The sequence below is a fragment of the Danio rerio genome, chromosome 18 (genome assembly GCF_052040795.2).
Source record: "Danio rerio strain M-AB ecotype USA chromosome 18, GRCz13ab, whole genome shotgun sequence".
Taxonomy (NCBI): domain Eukaryota; kingdom Metazoa; phylum Chordata; class Actinopteri; order Cypriniformes; family Danionidae; genus Danio; species Danio rerio.
The window spans coordinates 49557579-49575446 of NC_141038.1; the positions used below are offsets into that span (position 1 = coordinate 49557579).

The following is a 17868-nucleotide window of genomic DNA, read 5'->3' on the forward strand; positions in this document are numbered from 1 at the left end:
TCAATATGTCAGTACAAGCAGGAGCACGAAGACACAGCAAAAACTTCACCAATAATCAAATATGAGCATGCTAATCGCAAACAAAAGGTTAACAGAAGTGGCAAGTAATATACACAAATGTTACAAATAAAGGTTCAAATGTTTGTTCAAACTATTTATTTAAAATCAGCTTAATCAAAACGATTCTTGAGTGTTTTTTGGACAACTTAATTGTTTTATGTTAAATCCACTTATATATCTAAAATCTATTAAATTAACTTAATTCAACAATGTTGTCCCAACTCAATTTGATTAATGAGCCATTTGCCTTAAGGTGACCACACTAATGTTAAAATGTACTGGTATTGCTATACTTTTGGGGACATTTGTTCCTCAATGTAATGCATACAAGGTACACACCCACACACACAGCTCAGTGCGACTCAGTTTTTCAGTACAAGCAGGAGCACTTAGACGCTCAGCTAAAACTTCACCAATAATAATAATTAAAAAATGAGCATGCTAATTGTATGAAATATTAACAAAACTAGCAAGTAATATCTGCAAATGCTTCATTTCTAATGTTAAAAATGATGGTTCATATTACAGGAACCATTTTAGTTCCCCAAGAACCTTTCAGTTCTTAAAAGATCCATTTCGTCTAAGTGTAAAGAACAGTCTAAGAATCAAAACAACTTTATTTCCACAATAAAGAACCTTTGTGAAATGGAGAGATTCCTCGAATGTTAAAGATTCTTCATGTAATCATTGACGCCAGTATAGAACCTTTCTGTTTTTAAGAGCTGAATCAGTCCTACATGTATGTATCTGTTCTAAACTCATGCTGTCATTGCAATATCACTCAACATAACCCATCCGTCACCTACCGTTATTGAGTGTTTCCTCATGCAGAATCAGTTATTCCCTCAGTGATGAAGTCAGTTTCTCCCCCCTGCTCTCTGACTGAGGCGCTCTGAGCGGGACATTTGCAGTATTATTCTGGGCTGTGTTAGGGGAGGCGGTCAGCAGGCCAATGGGATGAGGCCAGTGGGATGCTCCATATACAGAGGGAGGGAACGGGAGGTGACAGGGCAGCCGAGGAGTGGCTGTATTACCAGATTCATACAGACGCAACTGTTTACTACAGATTGAATAACTTCGGAATGAGATTTATTGTGGGAAAAAAACTACTCAAATGTTATCTGAACATCTGGATGAGACAAAAGTTGCGACGAGGACGAGTTTTAGTATCAGTTTTTCAGCCTTATATTAGCTTATTTATGCTTTCCTTTAAATGTTTGTTTTGTTGTGCATTTTGTCATTTCAAGAAGTGAAACTGTTGTTTTTACGTTGTTTCTGCTACTTAGACAAACATGGTTGCATAGCAATTTTAAGTATTCAAATTAAACTTCCAAGTCATTAACTTTAATGACATTCAACAGATTTAAAGTTATAAGTTAAGTATTTAAAGGATAGTTCACCCAAAATTTTTAATTTACTCACTATTTACTCACCTTCAATCGGTTTCAAACCTTAATTATTTCTTTCTTCTATTAAACACAAAAGAAGATATTTTGAAGAATGCTGAAAAGTAACCATTGACTTCCACAGTAGGAAAAACAAAAATGGAAGTTTTTTTTTAGCAAATTTTAAAATGTCTTCTTTTTTGTTAACAGAAGAAAAAGTCATAAAGGTTTAAAACGAGTAAAGAGGGAGTAAATGATTACAAAAAAATCTATTTTTTGGGTCAACTCTTTAAAACAGCTTGTTATAGTAATCTTTGAAAATTTTATTAGAAACCTGATTAAAGTAATTCAATATGATTAACTTTAAAGAATGATGTCATGACTTTATGATGATATACATTTTTACAATGTACAATAATTATATATAAATATATATATATATATATATATATATATATATATATATATATATATATATATATATATATATATATATATATATATATATATTATTAATTAACTAATTAACCTAATTAAGCCTTTAAATGTCTCTTTAAGCTGTGTAGAAGTGTCTTGAAAAATATCTATTAAAATATTATTTACTGTCATCATGGCAAAGATAAAATAAATCAGTTATTAGAGATGAGTTATTAAAACTATTATGTTTAGAAATGTGCTAAAAAAATCTTCTCTCCATTAAACAGAAATTGGAGAAAAAATAATTCAGGGGGGCTAATAATTCTGACTTCAACTGTATATGACCTTAAAATACAGTAATAAAAAAAAAATCCTTTTAAAGGGTAAAGCAGTGGCGCAGTAGGTAGTGCTGTCGCCTCACAGCAAGAAAGTCGCTGGTTCGAGCCTTGGCTCAGTTGGCGTTTTTGTGTGGAGTTTGCATGTTCTCCCTGCGTTCGCGTGGGTTTCCTCCGGGTGCTCCGGTTTCCCCCACAGTCCAAAGACATGCGGTACAGGTGAATTGAGTAGGCTAAATTGTCCGTAGTGTATGAATGTGTGTGTGGATGTTTCCCAGAAATGGGTTGCGGCTTGAAGGGCATCCGCTGCGTAAAAACTTGCTGGATAAGTTGGCAGTTCATTCCGCTGTGGCGACCCCGGATTAATAAAGGGACTAAGCTGACAAGAAAATGAATGAATGAATGACTTTTAAACTTGGTTCCTTTATTCTAAAATTAAATAAATACATTTTAAAATGCCAAGTCCTTAACATGATGATCCAAAAGAAAGCTTGTGTTGGTTTTAAACAAGAAAACAACCTTATCTATAAATACAGGCTATTTTGTAAAGCTTAAGTAGAGTTCTTTTTAATCACAAGTGGTATCTTTCTGATATTTTTAAAATGAAAAGTATAAATTAATAGCACTTTAGATGACCTCTAAAGCCAAAGAGACGACATGTTTAATTTTAATTTTTAGGAAAAACTGCAGTTTGTCTTTTTGTGGTCTGGCAGCTGTTGTCTGTGTCTGTTGTCTCGAGCACGGCTGATTTCTGTCCAACACTGAGGTGTGTCTGCTTGTTGTTTGGGCCTTGTGCCCATGTGCAAAGTGATCCGGGTGATGCCTAAACAGCTCAAACAGGTCACAAGACGCTGCCAAAATTCATTATCCCTACAGCGTGACATGCAGGTGGATCCGCGGGGTCAGAATAGCACTGAATCCTGTAGCCGGGCAGCATTCAGAGGGCTTCGGTTCCTAATGCTGCCATTGTTTCAATACAAAACAGTAGGATTAGTGGCTCGATGTGTGTTTGAATGCGCTGGAGCTGCTGCACAAGGTGAGGTGTCCAGTTTACTGGCGAATTCACCAATCAGCAGAACACACTGCCAACAATCTGAAGCAAACAGCTGCCCTCAGTGTCATGTGACTAATGTGATCACATGACAAAGCAGAGTAATGCGTGTTTGTGTGTACTGTCACAGTGTTGTATCTTGTCTATATTTACCACTGAAATCCTGCTCAAGATAATAACTTCAAAATTCCTTAATTACAACTTATTTAAGAAGAGGTTTTGACTTGTTTCTAGTACAAATATCCCTAAAAATAATAACAATAATGAACCAAGAAGCATTTTTAGACTAGTAAAACATACTTAGTCCCTTTATTAATCCAGGGTCGCCACAGTGGAATGAACCACCAACTTATTCAGCACGTTTTTACGCAGTGGATGCCCTTTTAGCCGCAACCCATCTCTGGGAAACATCCACACATACACAATGGACAATTTAGCCTACCCAATTCACCTGTACCGCATGTCTTTGGACTGTGGTGGAAACCGGAGCACCCGGAGGAAACCCAATCAAATGCAGGGAGAACATGCAAACTCCACACAGAAACGCCAACTGAGCCGAGGCTCGAACCTGTGACCCAGCGATCTTCTTGCTATGAGGCGACAGCACTACCTACTGCGCCACTGCTTCGCTGCAATTTCTATAGTATTACTGGCAATTGTGTAGTATTACTTGCAATGTTTGTAGTATTATTGGCAATTTTTACAGTATTATTTGCAATGTTTATCGTATTACTGGCCATTTTTATAGTATTACTGGCAATTTCATAGTATTATTGGCAAATTGTACAGTATTACTGGCAATGTTTACAGTATTACTGGCAATTTTTAAAGTATTATTAACAATTTTTATAGTACTACTGGCAATTGTGTAGTATTACTGGCAATTTTATAGTATTATTGGAAATTTTTACAGTATTACTGGTAATTTTTACAGTATTATTAACAATTTTTATAGTATTACTGGCAATTATATAGTATTACTGGCAATTTTTACAGTATTATTGGCAATTTTTATAGTATTACTGTTAATTTTTACAGTATTATTGGCAATTTTTATACTATTACTGGCAATTTTTACAGTATTAACAATTTTTATATTACTACTGGCAATTATATAGTATTACTGGCAATTTTTACAGTATTATTGGCAATTTTTATAGTATTACTGGTAATTTTTACAGTATTATTGGCAATTTTTATACTATTACTGGCAATTTTTACAGTATTATTAACAATTTTTATATTACTACTGGCAATTATATAGTATTACTGGCAATTTTTACAGTATTATTGGCAATTTTTATACTATCAATTTTTACAGTATTATTAACAATTTTTATATTACTACTGGCAATTATATAGTATTACTGGCAATTTTTACAGTATTATTGGCAATTTTTATAGTATTACTGGCAATTATATAGTATTACTGGTAATTTTTACAGTATTATTGGCAATTTTTATAGTATTACTGGTAATTTTTACAGTATTATTAACAATTTTTATAGTACCACTGGCAATTATATAGTATTACTGGCAATTTTATAGTATTACTGGCACTTTTTATAGTATTATTGGCCAAATTCACAACCAAAATTGACAGTAAAACTGTAAATTTTACAGGTAATTTTTACAGTTTATTTTAAATATATTTTGTTTAGTGCTCATTTTATGTTTATTGGATTTGACGTAAGCTTTTAAACTTTCAAATGTTTTAAAATGTTTTTTTTTTCAGTCTGAAGAACATTTAAAAAAAGTAATTTCTGAATGAAAAGCTTCCTAAAATTTCTTAAATTTACAAAATGCACTTGTGACATACACCGAACCAAATTATTAGCTCTTCGATGAAATATTAATTCTTTAATTCCATGATGACAGTACTATTCTAGTTATTTTGCAGGACACTAATATTCAGCTTAAAGTGCAATTTAAAGGTTTAATCAGGTTAATTAAGTAAGTGGCAGCGGTTTCCAATTACCTGTAAATCATTTACAGCAAACATCCTGCATTTTCAATACCAGTTAATGTGCTGTATATGTATTTACAGTACTGTATATCTTTACTGTAAAATATGCAGTCATTTTCACAGTGCAACTTTAAAATACAGTAACACACTGCATAACTGCCCTACAGTAAAGTACAGTTCATATTACAATTAACAGGGTTTATACGCTCATGGAAAAAAAGGAAAAGTCATGGAATTTTGACATGCAATTTCCAGGTTTGGAAAATTTTTGAAAAACAGGACCCACAAGGTTTTGGAAAAGTTATGAAAGTTAGTTTAACAGATATCTGCATACTTGAATATCAGTTAGTTGTCTTTTAGCAATTCCATGCAAATGTCAACCTTGCCATGACAAAAATGAGGTTTTCAGCAATATAGATAAACTGTTTCTAAGCTTTTTGTGTAAGCAAATATTTTACAGCACTGCAAAAATTCCCAAAAATGTGTCTGTCAATGTTTTCAAACAATTATACTTGATTTACTAAAGTTACACAAGTGCCAATGTCACATCCATAACAGAGGTGTCACATCCATAACGAATATTTTCCTCATAAATGCAAACAATGTTAAATAAAATATAATCATTTATTTTTGTTTTATAGTGAGCCGACTCTTATCATTTTGATTAGCATTATTTTTGGGGGTTGTGCAGTTTAATCCACAGAATTTACTGTAAACTCTTAAAAAGAATAGTTTGGTCACATCCATAACGCCACATCCATTTATTTTCCTCATTTAAAATCGAAAAAATGTTTACAGATTGCTATTTTTCTGATCCCATAACTCTGTGGTTTGTGGTTTTGGAAAATATAAATGTTTCAATATAATGTTAACATATACCTTCTCTGTGAATTTATGTTTGGATATTTCACTGCAAATGTCACATCCATAACGCTGAAATAACGTAATTCCTTTACTTAAAACATTATGTTTGCTGTTTGTTCAAGCTACTTATTTAAAATGAGCTGAAGCAACACAATTATTGAGTTTTACTTTGGACAAATTGTTTTATGTTCAGTCCACTTACATTTGTATAAACTAATAAGTTAACTTAATTCCTTCATGTTGTGCCAACACAAATAGATTGTGTGGAACCTGGCATTTTTTGCTGCTTGTTTAAACTACTTATTTATTATGAGCTGAGTCACCACAGTTCTTGAGGTTTTTGTGGGATAACGGGATTGTTTTATGTTCAACTTCAATCAACCTACATTTTTTAAAAACTAAAAACTACTATTGGCAATTGTATAGTATTTCTGGCAATTTTTATAGTATTATTAAATTTTTTATAGTATTACTAGCAATTTCATAGTATTATTGTAAATTTTTACAGTATTACTGGCAATGTTTACAGTATTACTGTTTCTAAGTTTTTTGAATAAGCAAATATTTTACAGCACTGCAAAAATTCTCAAAAATAAGTCTGTCAATGTTTTCAAATAATTATACTTGATTTACTAAAGTTACACAAGTGCCAATGTCACATCCATAACAAATATTTTTCCTCATAAATGCAAACAATGTTAAATAAAACATAATCATTTATTTTTGTTTTATAGTGAGCCGACTCTTATCATTTTGATTAGCATTATTTTTGGGGTTGTGCAGTTTAATCCAAAGAATTTACTGTAAACTCTTAAAAAGAATAGTTTGGTCACATCCATAACGCCACATTCATTTATTTTCCTCATTTAAAATCTAAAAAAAGTTTACAGATTGAGATTTTTCTGATCCCATAACTCTGTGGTGAGTGGTTTTGGAAAATATAAATGTTTCAATATAATGTTAACATATACCTTCTCTGTGAATTTATGTTTGGATATTTCACTGCAAATGTCACATCCATAACGCTGAAATAACGTAATTCCTTCACTTAAAACATTATGTTTGCTATTTGTTTAAGCTACTTATTTAAAATGAGCTGAAGCAACACAATTATTGAGTTTTACTTTGGACAAATTGTTTTATGTTCAGTCCACTTACATTTGTAAAAACTAATAAGTTAACTTAATTCCTTCATGTTGTCCCAACACAAATAGATTGTGTGGAACCCGGCATTTTTTGATGCTTGTTCAAACTACTTATTTATTATGAGCTGAGTCAACCACAATTCACTGAAACAAATTATTCAGAGATTATTCCTTGGATTTACTCTTTTTTTTACGTTAAGTGGTTGTTAACAATTTATTTGTGTTGAATTTAAACAAACAAATTAAGTTGAACATTATTAAACTTAATTTGTTTGTTTAAATTCAACACAAAAAAATAGTTTGCAACAGATCAGCATGCAACACTTTCTTCAGTGTTCTTGAGGTTTTTGTGGGATAACTGGATTGTTTTATGTTCAACTTAAATCAACCCACATTTTTAAAAACAATTCATTTAAATTAATCGATTTGTGTTGAAACAACATGAAGGAATTGTGTGGAACACTGCCTTTTGTACAGTGTTGAACATGCATTGTTTTTCTTATTATTTACTACATACATGTAGACATCACATGAAACATTAGGTCATGAAAAGTTTGTCCTGGAGAAGGTAGTAAAATGTGTATGAACCCTGAGCTGAATGCTGTGTAATTTACATAAACAGCTAACAGTGTTTGTTACATGTCTGTATACTGTGAGCGGACGCACCTGCATCTGAAGAGGGTGTCCAGCTGACCCGGAAGATCCCTCGCAGACACTCACACATGGCAGAAGAAGAGCAGATCACAGCGTTCACACACACTGGAGCATCACAGAGCCGGGCGCTTACACACACAGAGAGATCCTGAAGCACAGACGCTCACTGACCAGGGGCCAAACGCCGACAGGAGGGGCTCCGGGGACACACACTGCCTGAATTCAGCGGTCTTTGTTGGGGGGCATCCTGGTGTGGAGGGCGATGAGAGAGAGCGAGGGATGGCCGACAGCAGGGAGACAGCACTGAATGCTGCATTAGCTGGCGGTGAGAGTCAGCAGTTTGCGGCCCCCGGACTAAAGCTCCTGGCTTTTGTTCGTCAGCGCGCCGGCTTTAGTTGGGACCCGACGTAGCCTTGTTATTGGGCTTAGTGAGAAGCAGCGATCAGGCCTTCTGTCAGACAGAGCTCAACCCATCCCACAATATAATTAAAAGAAAAACACATTCCCTCAGTCACAAACAGACGCAGCTAAAGGGCCAACAGGAGCCGTACGGGATGATGTAGGACACACTGTGAAAAATATCCGCTAATTAACAGTTCGTTGTTTATTTGCGGTTGTGAATTGCATTATGGGATGTTGATCTCCGCTTTGTCCACTTTTGATGTTGTAAATTCAACTCTACAGTTGAACAAAGTGACTTTTATTGACATTTTAGTACAGCAGTTTTAAATAATATATTGAGAAATAAGTCAAAGTACAACGTACTGACATTATACAACACCAGACTTTAATATATCTTTCTACAACAGTTCTGTCTGGTTCTCGAATCTGATTGGCTGATAGCTGTAAGATATTCCTATAGTAACAGCACTCGTACAGCCACTTCACCCTTCTGTATTACTCCGCCCACATAGAGTGACAGCAGATCAATAGACTCACTACAGTTTGACTAATCTTGCAGCTGTTGGACAACATCATGTACTTTTGAAGCTTTTTAGGTGAGTATGTAGTTGCCTAGATTGCAACTATGCAGTTTATTTATAAGGATAGTGCCTATTATATTTATAATTTCATGAATTCAACTCATTGAGCAGTCATACTGAGCAGAGCAAAGACGGTTGACGTTTCCCCACAAGATGGCGACAGAAAACACAAGATGAGCCCTTAGAAGAGAAAAACTCAGCGTATTTTTAAGCTACAGCTTATCAAATCATTATAAAACCGGTGAGTGACTTTCTTATTCGATCTCTCTCTTTTGTATGTTGTAGTGCTGTATTTACAGCATAGTAATCTGGTTGTGTTTGCTTTGTTTTGGTTTTTTTAGGGTTAATTATTGAGATCTCCCTGTGATATTTCATGCCGTTCAGCCTTATAATCTTAAAATGTGAGCAAAATCAGCTGTTTTATCATCACTTTAGACATTACGCTAGAGAATCATTCAAACACTAGCTGTAAAGTGACGTTGGTGAAGTTGCAACAGCCTCTGCTGTTCTGACGTCAGCTGCAGATGTGAATTAAGCGGTGGAAGAAAGTAGGTCCTCGTACTAAAGGATTTTTAGGCTCTTGGTATTTGATTTTCTTTTTATATACACAATTGTGTCATTGAACTGTTGTTTAAACGCAATATCACACTCGTAGCAGTGCAATATGGCTGTACATTGGCACTGGTGGGGCACTAAGGTCTGCGGCTAAATGAGATGATGGTTAATCTCTGTCCACTTTTGATATTGAAAATTCAACTTTACAGTTTAACACAGTGACTTTTATTGACATTGAAATAATATAATGTATAATTTAGAGAGAAATGCGTCTGTAAAATAAAATAAAATGTACTGGGACTTTATTACAAGCTTTTTGTAGTGTAATATACAACACCAACCCAGACAATATATCACTCTAAACTGTTAAAAATGTTCTTAAAAGTCACTTTTGCCAACTTTCCAAGGTTAAAAAATGTTGGAAGAAAGATCAAGATCACATAATACAATTCAAAGGCATAAATAAACACAGGGAAAGAGAAGCTAAAATCACAATAAACAGAAAACTGCTGATTTATGGATGTTGTTTTACAGTCAAGCCCAAAACACCCCTGTTTATTGAAAATGTCTAACAAGTCCAACAAGACATGGAGAAAAAAAAAATAGTATTCATAATTTCAAATAAATAGCTATACACTACCTGACAAAAGTCGTCAATCTCAGTTGAAAGAGCAACAATGAATAACATGACTTCTAGTTGATCATTTGGAAAAGTGGCAGAAGGTGATTTTTCTGATGAATCATCTGTTGAGCTGCATCCCAATCATCACAAATACTGCAGAAGACCCAAGTTTGGTGAAAGAAAAATCATGGTTTGGGGTTATATTCAGTATGGGGGTGTGCGAGAGATCTGCAGAGTGGATGGCAACATCAACAGCCTGAGGCATCAAGACATTTGTGCTGCCCGTTACATTACAAACCACAGGAGAGGGCAAATTCTCCAGCAGGATAGCGCTCCTTCTCATACTTCAGCCTCCACATCAAAGCTCCTGAAAGCAGAGAAAGTGAAGGTTCTTCAGGATTGGCCAGCCCAGTCACCAGACATGAACATTATTGAGCATGTCCGGGTAAAATGAAGGAGGAGGCATTGAAGATGATTCCAAAGAATCCTGATGAACTCTGGGAGTCCTGCAAGAACGCTTTCTTTGCCATTCCAGATGACTTTATTAATCAGTGATTTGAGTCATTGCAGAGATGTATGGATGCAGTCCTCCAAGCTCATGATGGAGTCAGACACAATATTAACTCTTTCTCCACTGCAGCATGACTTTATATTCTATACTGGACATTATTTCTCTTCCGTTTTTAAGCAAAGTCAGACCTCACTGTCCTAATGGAATGATTAAAAATCAAGCCATGATCATTATTTATTTTGCTAAAATAAGCATATTCTAGAGGCCTTTGCCTTTCATATAAGCCATTTATACCAAATTATCAACAGGAAGTCAAGTTATTACTTGTTGTTCCTAAAACTCAGATAGGCGACAAGACTTTTGTCTGGTAGTGTATGAAGATGTGTCCAAAAATGAAGATCAAGCACTCTCGTGCTATTTGTATATTATTTTCTCTTTATTTTTGCTATCTCAAACCATTTGACATTTTCACAGTTCAGTAAAAAAATAGTGCAAATAATTGTCCTATTTGTCATCTTACCCATGTGCAGTTCCAGTCCTGAATACTGATGGGTCAAAATAACATTCCAAACATGCGATATAGTAACAGCTTTGACACCAAACACCAACATATATTTAGATGTCAGAGACTAAATCTGGACGTTTGACACTTAATACACGTTTAGTAATTGTGTCAGAACAGTTGTTCTGCATTATGTGTGAAAATATTATTAGAACAAGTACAAATCTACTTAAAGGGACAGGCCATCACTTCATTCACCAGTAGACACTTTCATAGTTCCTTTTTCTTACTATGGATGTAAATGGGTACAAGTTACCAACATTCTTCAAAATGTAGGTTTAATTCTTTAAGATTAAGACTAAATAAGTAAATTTTGTTTCTGTTTAAGGGTGAAAGAGTACATTTTCAATTCTTAATTGTGAGTTATTAACTACTTTTTAATATAAATATATAAGTAAAAACACGTTGTTGTTAATTAAAAATTTGTAAATACACATTTAGAATGACTTTCCCTACTGAAACAAAATGCTTAAACCAGCCTAGGCTGGTTTTAGCTGGTTGACCAGCCTGGTTTAGGCCATTTCCAGCCTGGTCTTAGCTGGTCAGGCTGGGAGATGACCAGCTAAAACCAGCTCGACCAGCCTAGCTAAGCTGGGAGCCCAGCCAAAACCAGCTATGTCCAGCTTAAACCAGGTCAAGCTGGTTGTAGCTGGTCAGCCTGGAAATGTCTGGAAACCAGCATGGAAATGGCCAAAACACTAATAAAACCAGCCTAAGCTGGATTTTTTCAGCAGGGTTATTAAATTCACACTGCCCTATAAAATGTTAACACATTAACATTCAGCTGTGATATACTCGGCTGCTTAAGTTTTCTTTTCTTCCCGCAGCCAAGGCGGATTGTTTTTTAAGTGAGTCAGAATTCAGGATCCGTTCACCCATCTCGGTTCCTTTGAACGAGTCATTATGAATGTTTACGATTCTCGTCGCGCTGATTAGTTCGTGTTCTCTCGGGATTTTCACTTAGTGGGTGCAAACGACCATTCCTTACACTTTGAACGGAATTACAGAGTATTATGGCAATCTAGGCTAATGATATAGTCATAGTTTTCATGACAGAATTTAGTGTTAGCAAGTGAACGAAGACCATCAAATAAAAATAATATCTTGACACAAGTCATGAAAATTTCACTCCCTTCAAGTGCACTTATGTCACTAATATTTCATAGTTATATGCAATACTTTACTATAATAGGCTAAACTTAAGATTACCTCAATATTCTACTTGTAGCATATAATTAAAGTTGGTTTATATTCGCATATTCGCTGTGACACGGTCTATATTGTTTAGCCTACTTTGAATATTCGGCCTGAAATGGCATGCATGACTTGAAAACAACATTAGCACTGTTTAATTGACTGTGAACAATGTTGTGCTTTTGATAGTCATTGGCTGCTAATATGATTCTTCTATTTAGAATTTGCAAACAATACTTTTCAGGAATTATTTTAAGGAGTAAGTCAGAATGTAGAACAACTTTACCTCAGTAAATTGCCTAGACATTTTAATTAGGCACAACCGTGTATTTTAGTGCCCAGTTATAACTAATAATATGTTTTCTAAACAAAAAATATAACGACATATAGTGGCTTCCTCATCTAAAGCAAAACTAAAGCCATTTTGTAACAGTCGAAAACATGGCAGATTATGAAGCAACAGCCTCCTGCTTAAAGCCTTGAATAATCTTCATTTTCACACATGAGAATCGCAGAATTGAGGCTTGTGGCATTTCTTTTGACAGAGTCTCTGTAAACATTCATAATTCATGTTCAGTCAGAGTAATATTGCCTTTAAAATGTATGATCAACTCATCCAAATAACACAAATACATATTTGGAGTAAAAGTAATCCATTTTACAAATAGGTTAGCATAATTAACACAAACAAATAAATACTAATGAAACCTAAAAACTTAATCCATTGGCTCTAATTAGCAAGTGTGAAACTTTAGATATTTGTGAAGTCAACCTGAACCCAAAAGGTCATTCATAGCACTGCTCCACCTCGATAAAAGCAAGTCATTCATCCACCTTTCATTGTTTTTATGTAAATAACGTTTTGCGAAGTGAAGGATTTGCGAATCATTTATTTAGCACAATAATTTATTTAAAATAGCAAGAAGTGATTACAACAAGTACAATTTTATTTACCAAACTCTATATATGCACAATAGTTGCTATCATATGAGATTGTTCTTATATATCATGTTCTTGCAGTATGTTTTTACTTTTAAAAAATCAGAATAAGTCTGATAGTTTGTATACTGTATATATTATAACCCATTCTTTTAAGTTATGATAAAATATTGTTTTCAAACAGATCTTTATATAAACATCTCCATGTCCTCATAATTCCAGTCTTCCTGTCCATTCTCAGTGGATGACCTGAAACAGAAAAGGATTATAATTAAGGCAGAAGAAATGGTTAAATTATTAGCAAATTAATTATTAATTATGAATGCTAAACAAGTCAAATATAATTAAATCACTTTGCAATGATTCTGATCAAATAAGTCTCTTGTGCTTACCAATGGTACCATATAACAACATTAAATAAGATTGACACTTCATACAAATGTGATTTACTTTATTATAATCATAATCTGTAACAAAAAGCCGCATATTCAGCATCATTATTCCAGTTTTCAGGAACATTTTATAAGTTTTGCACAAAATCACAAGCACATTAAAAACTGTGTGTGTGTGTGTGTCTATAGTTGTTGGCACCAAATTAAATTGTTATAATTTTGGGTAAATAATGGCAACATTTGGTCTCAAGCATCTTTTATTTGTTAATTAAAAAATGTTCATTAGTCTGTTACAGTTATATTTAAATAAAACATTATTGCATGGGATTGTTATGTTATATTTAGCTGGTTGTTTTGGTTAATTGGAATATAATGGTTAATGTTATTAATAAATCATAGATATATTTTAATTATTAAAAGTGTTTTTATTGCAAAACATATAAACAAAGCTTTGCCGTCTCCATGTTATTAATAAATTATAAACATATTTTTAATGTAATACGTGTTTTATATTGCAAAACATAAATAAAGCTTTGCCGTTTCCATATATATTTATATATATATACTTTTTAATTTAATTAGTGTTTAGTATTGCAAAACATATACACAAAGCTTTGCCGTTTCCATATATATATATATATATATATATATATATATATATATATATATATATATATATATATGTGTGTGTGTGTGTGTGTGTGTTTTTTATAATAAGTGTTTATTATTGCAAGTTTACACCAAGTTTTCATATTAAAATGATTTCTGAAGGCTCATGTAACTCAGAAGAGTGGAGTAATGATGCTAAAACTTCAATTTAAAGTGTTATATTTGACTATTTCTACAGTATTTCTCAGGATTAACTCAAAGGCCTTTGAAAGTCATAATTACTCCCAAACTCTAGAGCGGTAGTCAATTTATCAGAAGTCGTCACATCAGTTGTGTTGCCAGTTTAGACTGGAATCCCCTGTGGCATTATTTTGAGGGTGTTCAACCAGATCACACCTCCACCCATCATCCCATTGGGGGCACACACACCCAGTCTCTCCAGAAAACACAACAACAGGCAGGCGTGTTCTGTCGGGACGCCCCGTCGCAAAAGCAGGGCTGATTAAGAGCTCTGCTGAGTCCAGGAGCTGATCCCAATTACTGTTTGCACCCTCGTCACCAGACCAGGCCACAGACACGACCGGCTGGTAATTAAAGTGCACGTACACACATACAACACACATACTGAAGGTGTGATATGATTGAAGACCAAAAGTTTAATAACCCCTAGAAAGTCATTTAGCTTGGAATAATTGTGATTTTAAGTGTTTAAAATGATTTCCAAGCTAAAACCATTTTAAAGCACAACGGCAGCCTGTTTTTCTGTTCATTATAGCTCTGATATTTGATGCCGACTCTACCCAGATTCACAAAGGTCTTGAACCTGGAGTGAGAATCTATTCCCGAGTCTTTTACAAGTGGCTTGTTGCTTTATTGAAGGAACTGAAGCTTGGTGCTTCTGTTTTGAGGCTGTGGAAGTCCAGAGGTATGAACGATGCCGTGCAGTGCAGACCCTCACAGACCCACAGCTGAGATCATACAGGCCAATTAGAGAGCAGGGTAATGTGTCTAAACACAGGACATCCTGCCAGTGACCCCAAGCGTTCGCAGCGGTGCCCCGTCAAAGACACACCCCGACTGACCACGTACATCAGCACAAACACAAACCTTCAATGTACATTACGCCTTATGCTCGCATATAATTAATGCCGTACAAGCTGGGATTTGAAATGACTATTTAAGTAAGTTAACTGCAGATTAACTGCAGTGATAATATTGAGTATCACGTGGAGCAAAGGGGAAAAAAGGGTGTAATTAAATTTACAGTAATTTAATTTAATGTGGACATCAAAAGGGGATGTTTTATCTTTAACGTGTAAACACTTTTATACATCATTTCGGAATTGCTGGTTGTGTAATTTGTGTGTTTGTGTGTGTGTATATATTAATCTCAAATCTATTAATCTCTCTATATATTATTACCAAAGGTAAATTCTTGTCACAGCCGAGCTAATTATATATATACACACACACACACAGTTGAAGTCAGAATTATTAGCCCCGTTTGATTGATTGATTGATTTTTTAAATATTTCCCAAATTATGTTTAACAGAGCAAGGAAATTTTCACAGTATGTCTGATAATATTTTTTCTTCTGGAGAAAGTCTTATTTGTTTTATTTCGGCTAGAATAAAAGCAGTTATTAATTTTTTAACATCATTTTAAGGTCAAAATTATTAGCCCCTTTAAGCTATATATTTTTTCGATAATCTACAGAACAAACCATCGTTGTATAACATTTATAAGATTTATTTTATCTTTGCCATGATGACAGTAAATAATATTTGACTAGATATTTTACAAGACACTTCTGTACAGCTTAAAGTGACATTTAAAGGCTTAACTAGGTTAATTAGGTTAACTGGGCAGGTTAGGGTAATTAGGCAAGTTATTATATAACGATGGTTTGTTTTGTAGACTATCGGAAAAAAAAAAGCTTAAAAAATTTAGCTTTTTTTTACATTTTTTTTATTCTAGCCGAAATAAAACAAATAAGAGAATAAGAATCAGACATGCTGTGAAAATTTCATATATATATATATATATATATATATATATATATATATATATATATATATATTAATTTGACCTTAAAATGGTGTTTAAATTGTGTAAAAAAATTAAAAATGCTTTTATTGAAGCCGAAATAAAACAAATGACTTTCTCCAGGAGAAAAAATATTATCAGACATACTGTGAACATTTCCTTGCTCTGTTAAACATCATTTAGGAAATATCTTAAAAAAAAGCGGAAAACAAATAAAAGGGAGGCTAATAATTCCGACTTCAACTGTATATACTGTAAAAGTATCAAAGTACAATTTAGACGTTTAGACAATTTAGATATAAAGTAGACTTTGACCAAACATGAAAATGTATTCATAAGTTTAATAATCCTTGTTTATTAATATATTGGTAATAAATTGATATAATGATAACAAATGCATTTAAATGTTTAATAATCCACTCAAAATATATTAACTAAATATTTTATGAAATGGTTCATCAGTCTGCTCAAAAATAAGTGTACGTTAAGGCGCAACAACGTATTAATAAAATGTAGTCTGATAATAAATGGACCGATTTGGCCTAAATTGGTGTAAACTGCACTAATGTGACATTGATACGAAGTGTTGATGAAGGCACATTTAACCAAGTGTACATTCAAAGGTTACATCCTAACAAAAATGTCAATGCGTTACTTTTAACTTTATGAAGCAGGTCTGAAGGTCAGATTTGAGGTTTACATACTGCCCCCTGCTGTAAATGTATAGGCCTATACGTCGGACAAAAGAACAATGGTCATGAATAAACCGTTTCCCTCCGAAACATTAGAAATACCTGTAGAAAACAAATCACTTAACTTACTAATTTTATTCTGACATTAAAAATGGACTGCTTAAAATGAATTACGCGTTATTTATCGTTCAAGTTCAGTGAAAACCAACAAGTGTCTAATGGCTAAAATCCAGGAGGTTAACGTTAACATTTCCGTGACAGTGTAACGTTACCATTTCTCTCTCTCTCTTTCTCATTGTATTAATTTAATGTATTCATTTATTAGACTCGAACACTTGATTCACTTGAAATATTTAAAATGAAAAAGCGACGATGTATTTTCATATTTCATTGTAGATTGTACAAATCCTGACCAATACTCGTCCATTGCTTTTAGATTAAAGGAGATGAGCTATAAACTCAGTTTATTCGAAAAGAAATATAAGTTATGAGCCATCTTGTGATTTACAATGTTTTAAATTTGTAACGTTTTTTCTTTGGAAAAATCCAAAGTTTCTCGTTTATCGGCTGTGTTCGACCAAGTGGACATATTTTGTGTGATGAACTTTATAGGCGTCCATATTAAATTCAGAAAAAAACGTTTTCTGGTGAAATCTGTAATTGTAAAAGGAGAAAAGCCTCACTCACCGCCATCTTCAGCTCCTTGTTGCGCCAGGAATCCAATTCTTCCAACAGTGTTCCCACAAGCCACGCCCTTCATTCACTACTCTTTCAAGTTATTGGTTAAACAACGTGAACGACATTTTAACTCTCCAATCACAGACTACACATTACTCATACCAGCCAATTGTTCACAAGGAGGTGTGGCCTGGTGTAAAAATAACG

The 17868-nt window shown here is 33.8% G+C and overlaps 1 protein-coding gene across 4 annotated transcripts in view; it reads right to left on the bottom strand.

The window, feature by feature from the left end:
- prx (periaxin) overlaps window positions 1-8182 on the bottom strand; it is a 38919-nt gene extending 30737 nt beyond the window's left edge. For 3 of the 4 annotated variants that reach the window (XM_088651275.1, XM_087292617.1, NM_001442243.1), the window contains exon 1: window positions 867-952. Coding sequence is in view for 1 of the 4 variants with exons in the window: in NM_001442242.1 (NP_001429171.1) it covers window positions 7890-7947 (58 nt within the window). In the remaining 3 variants the exon portion in view is untranslated. Of the gene's footprint in view, window positions 1-866; window positions 953-7889 lie in introns of those variants that run through there. The other variant, NM_001442242.1, reaches the window with a different exon arrangement.
- Window positions 8183-17868: the final 9686 nt, after the last annotated feature.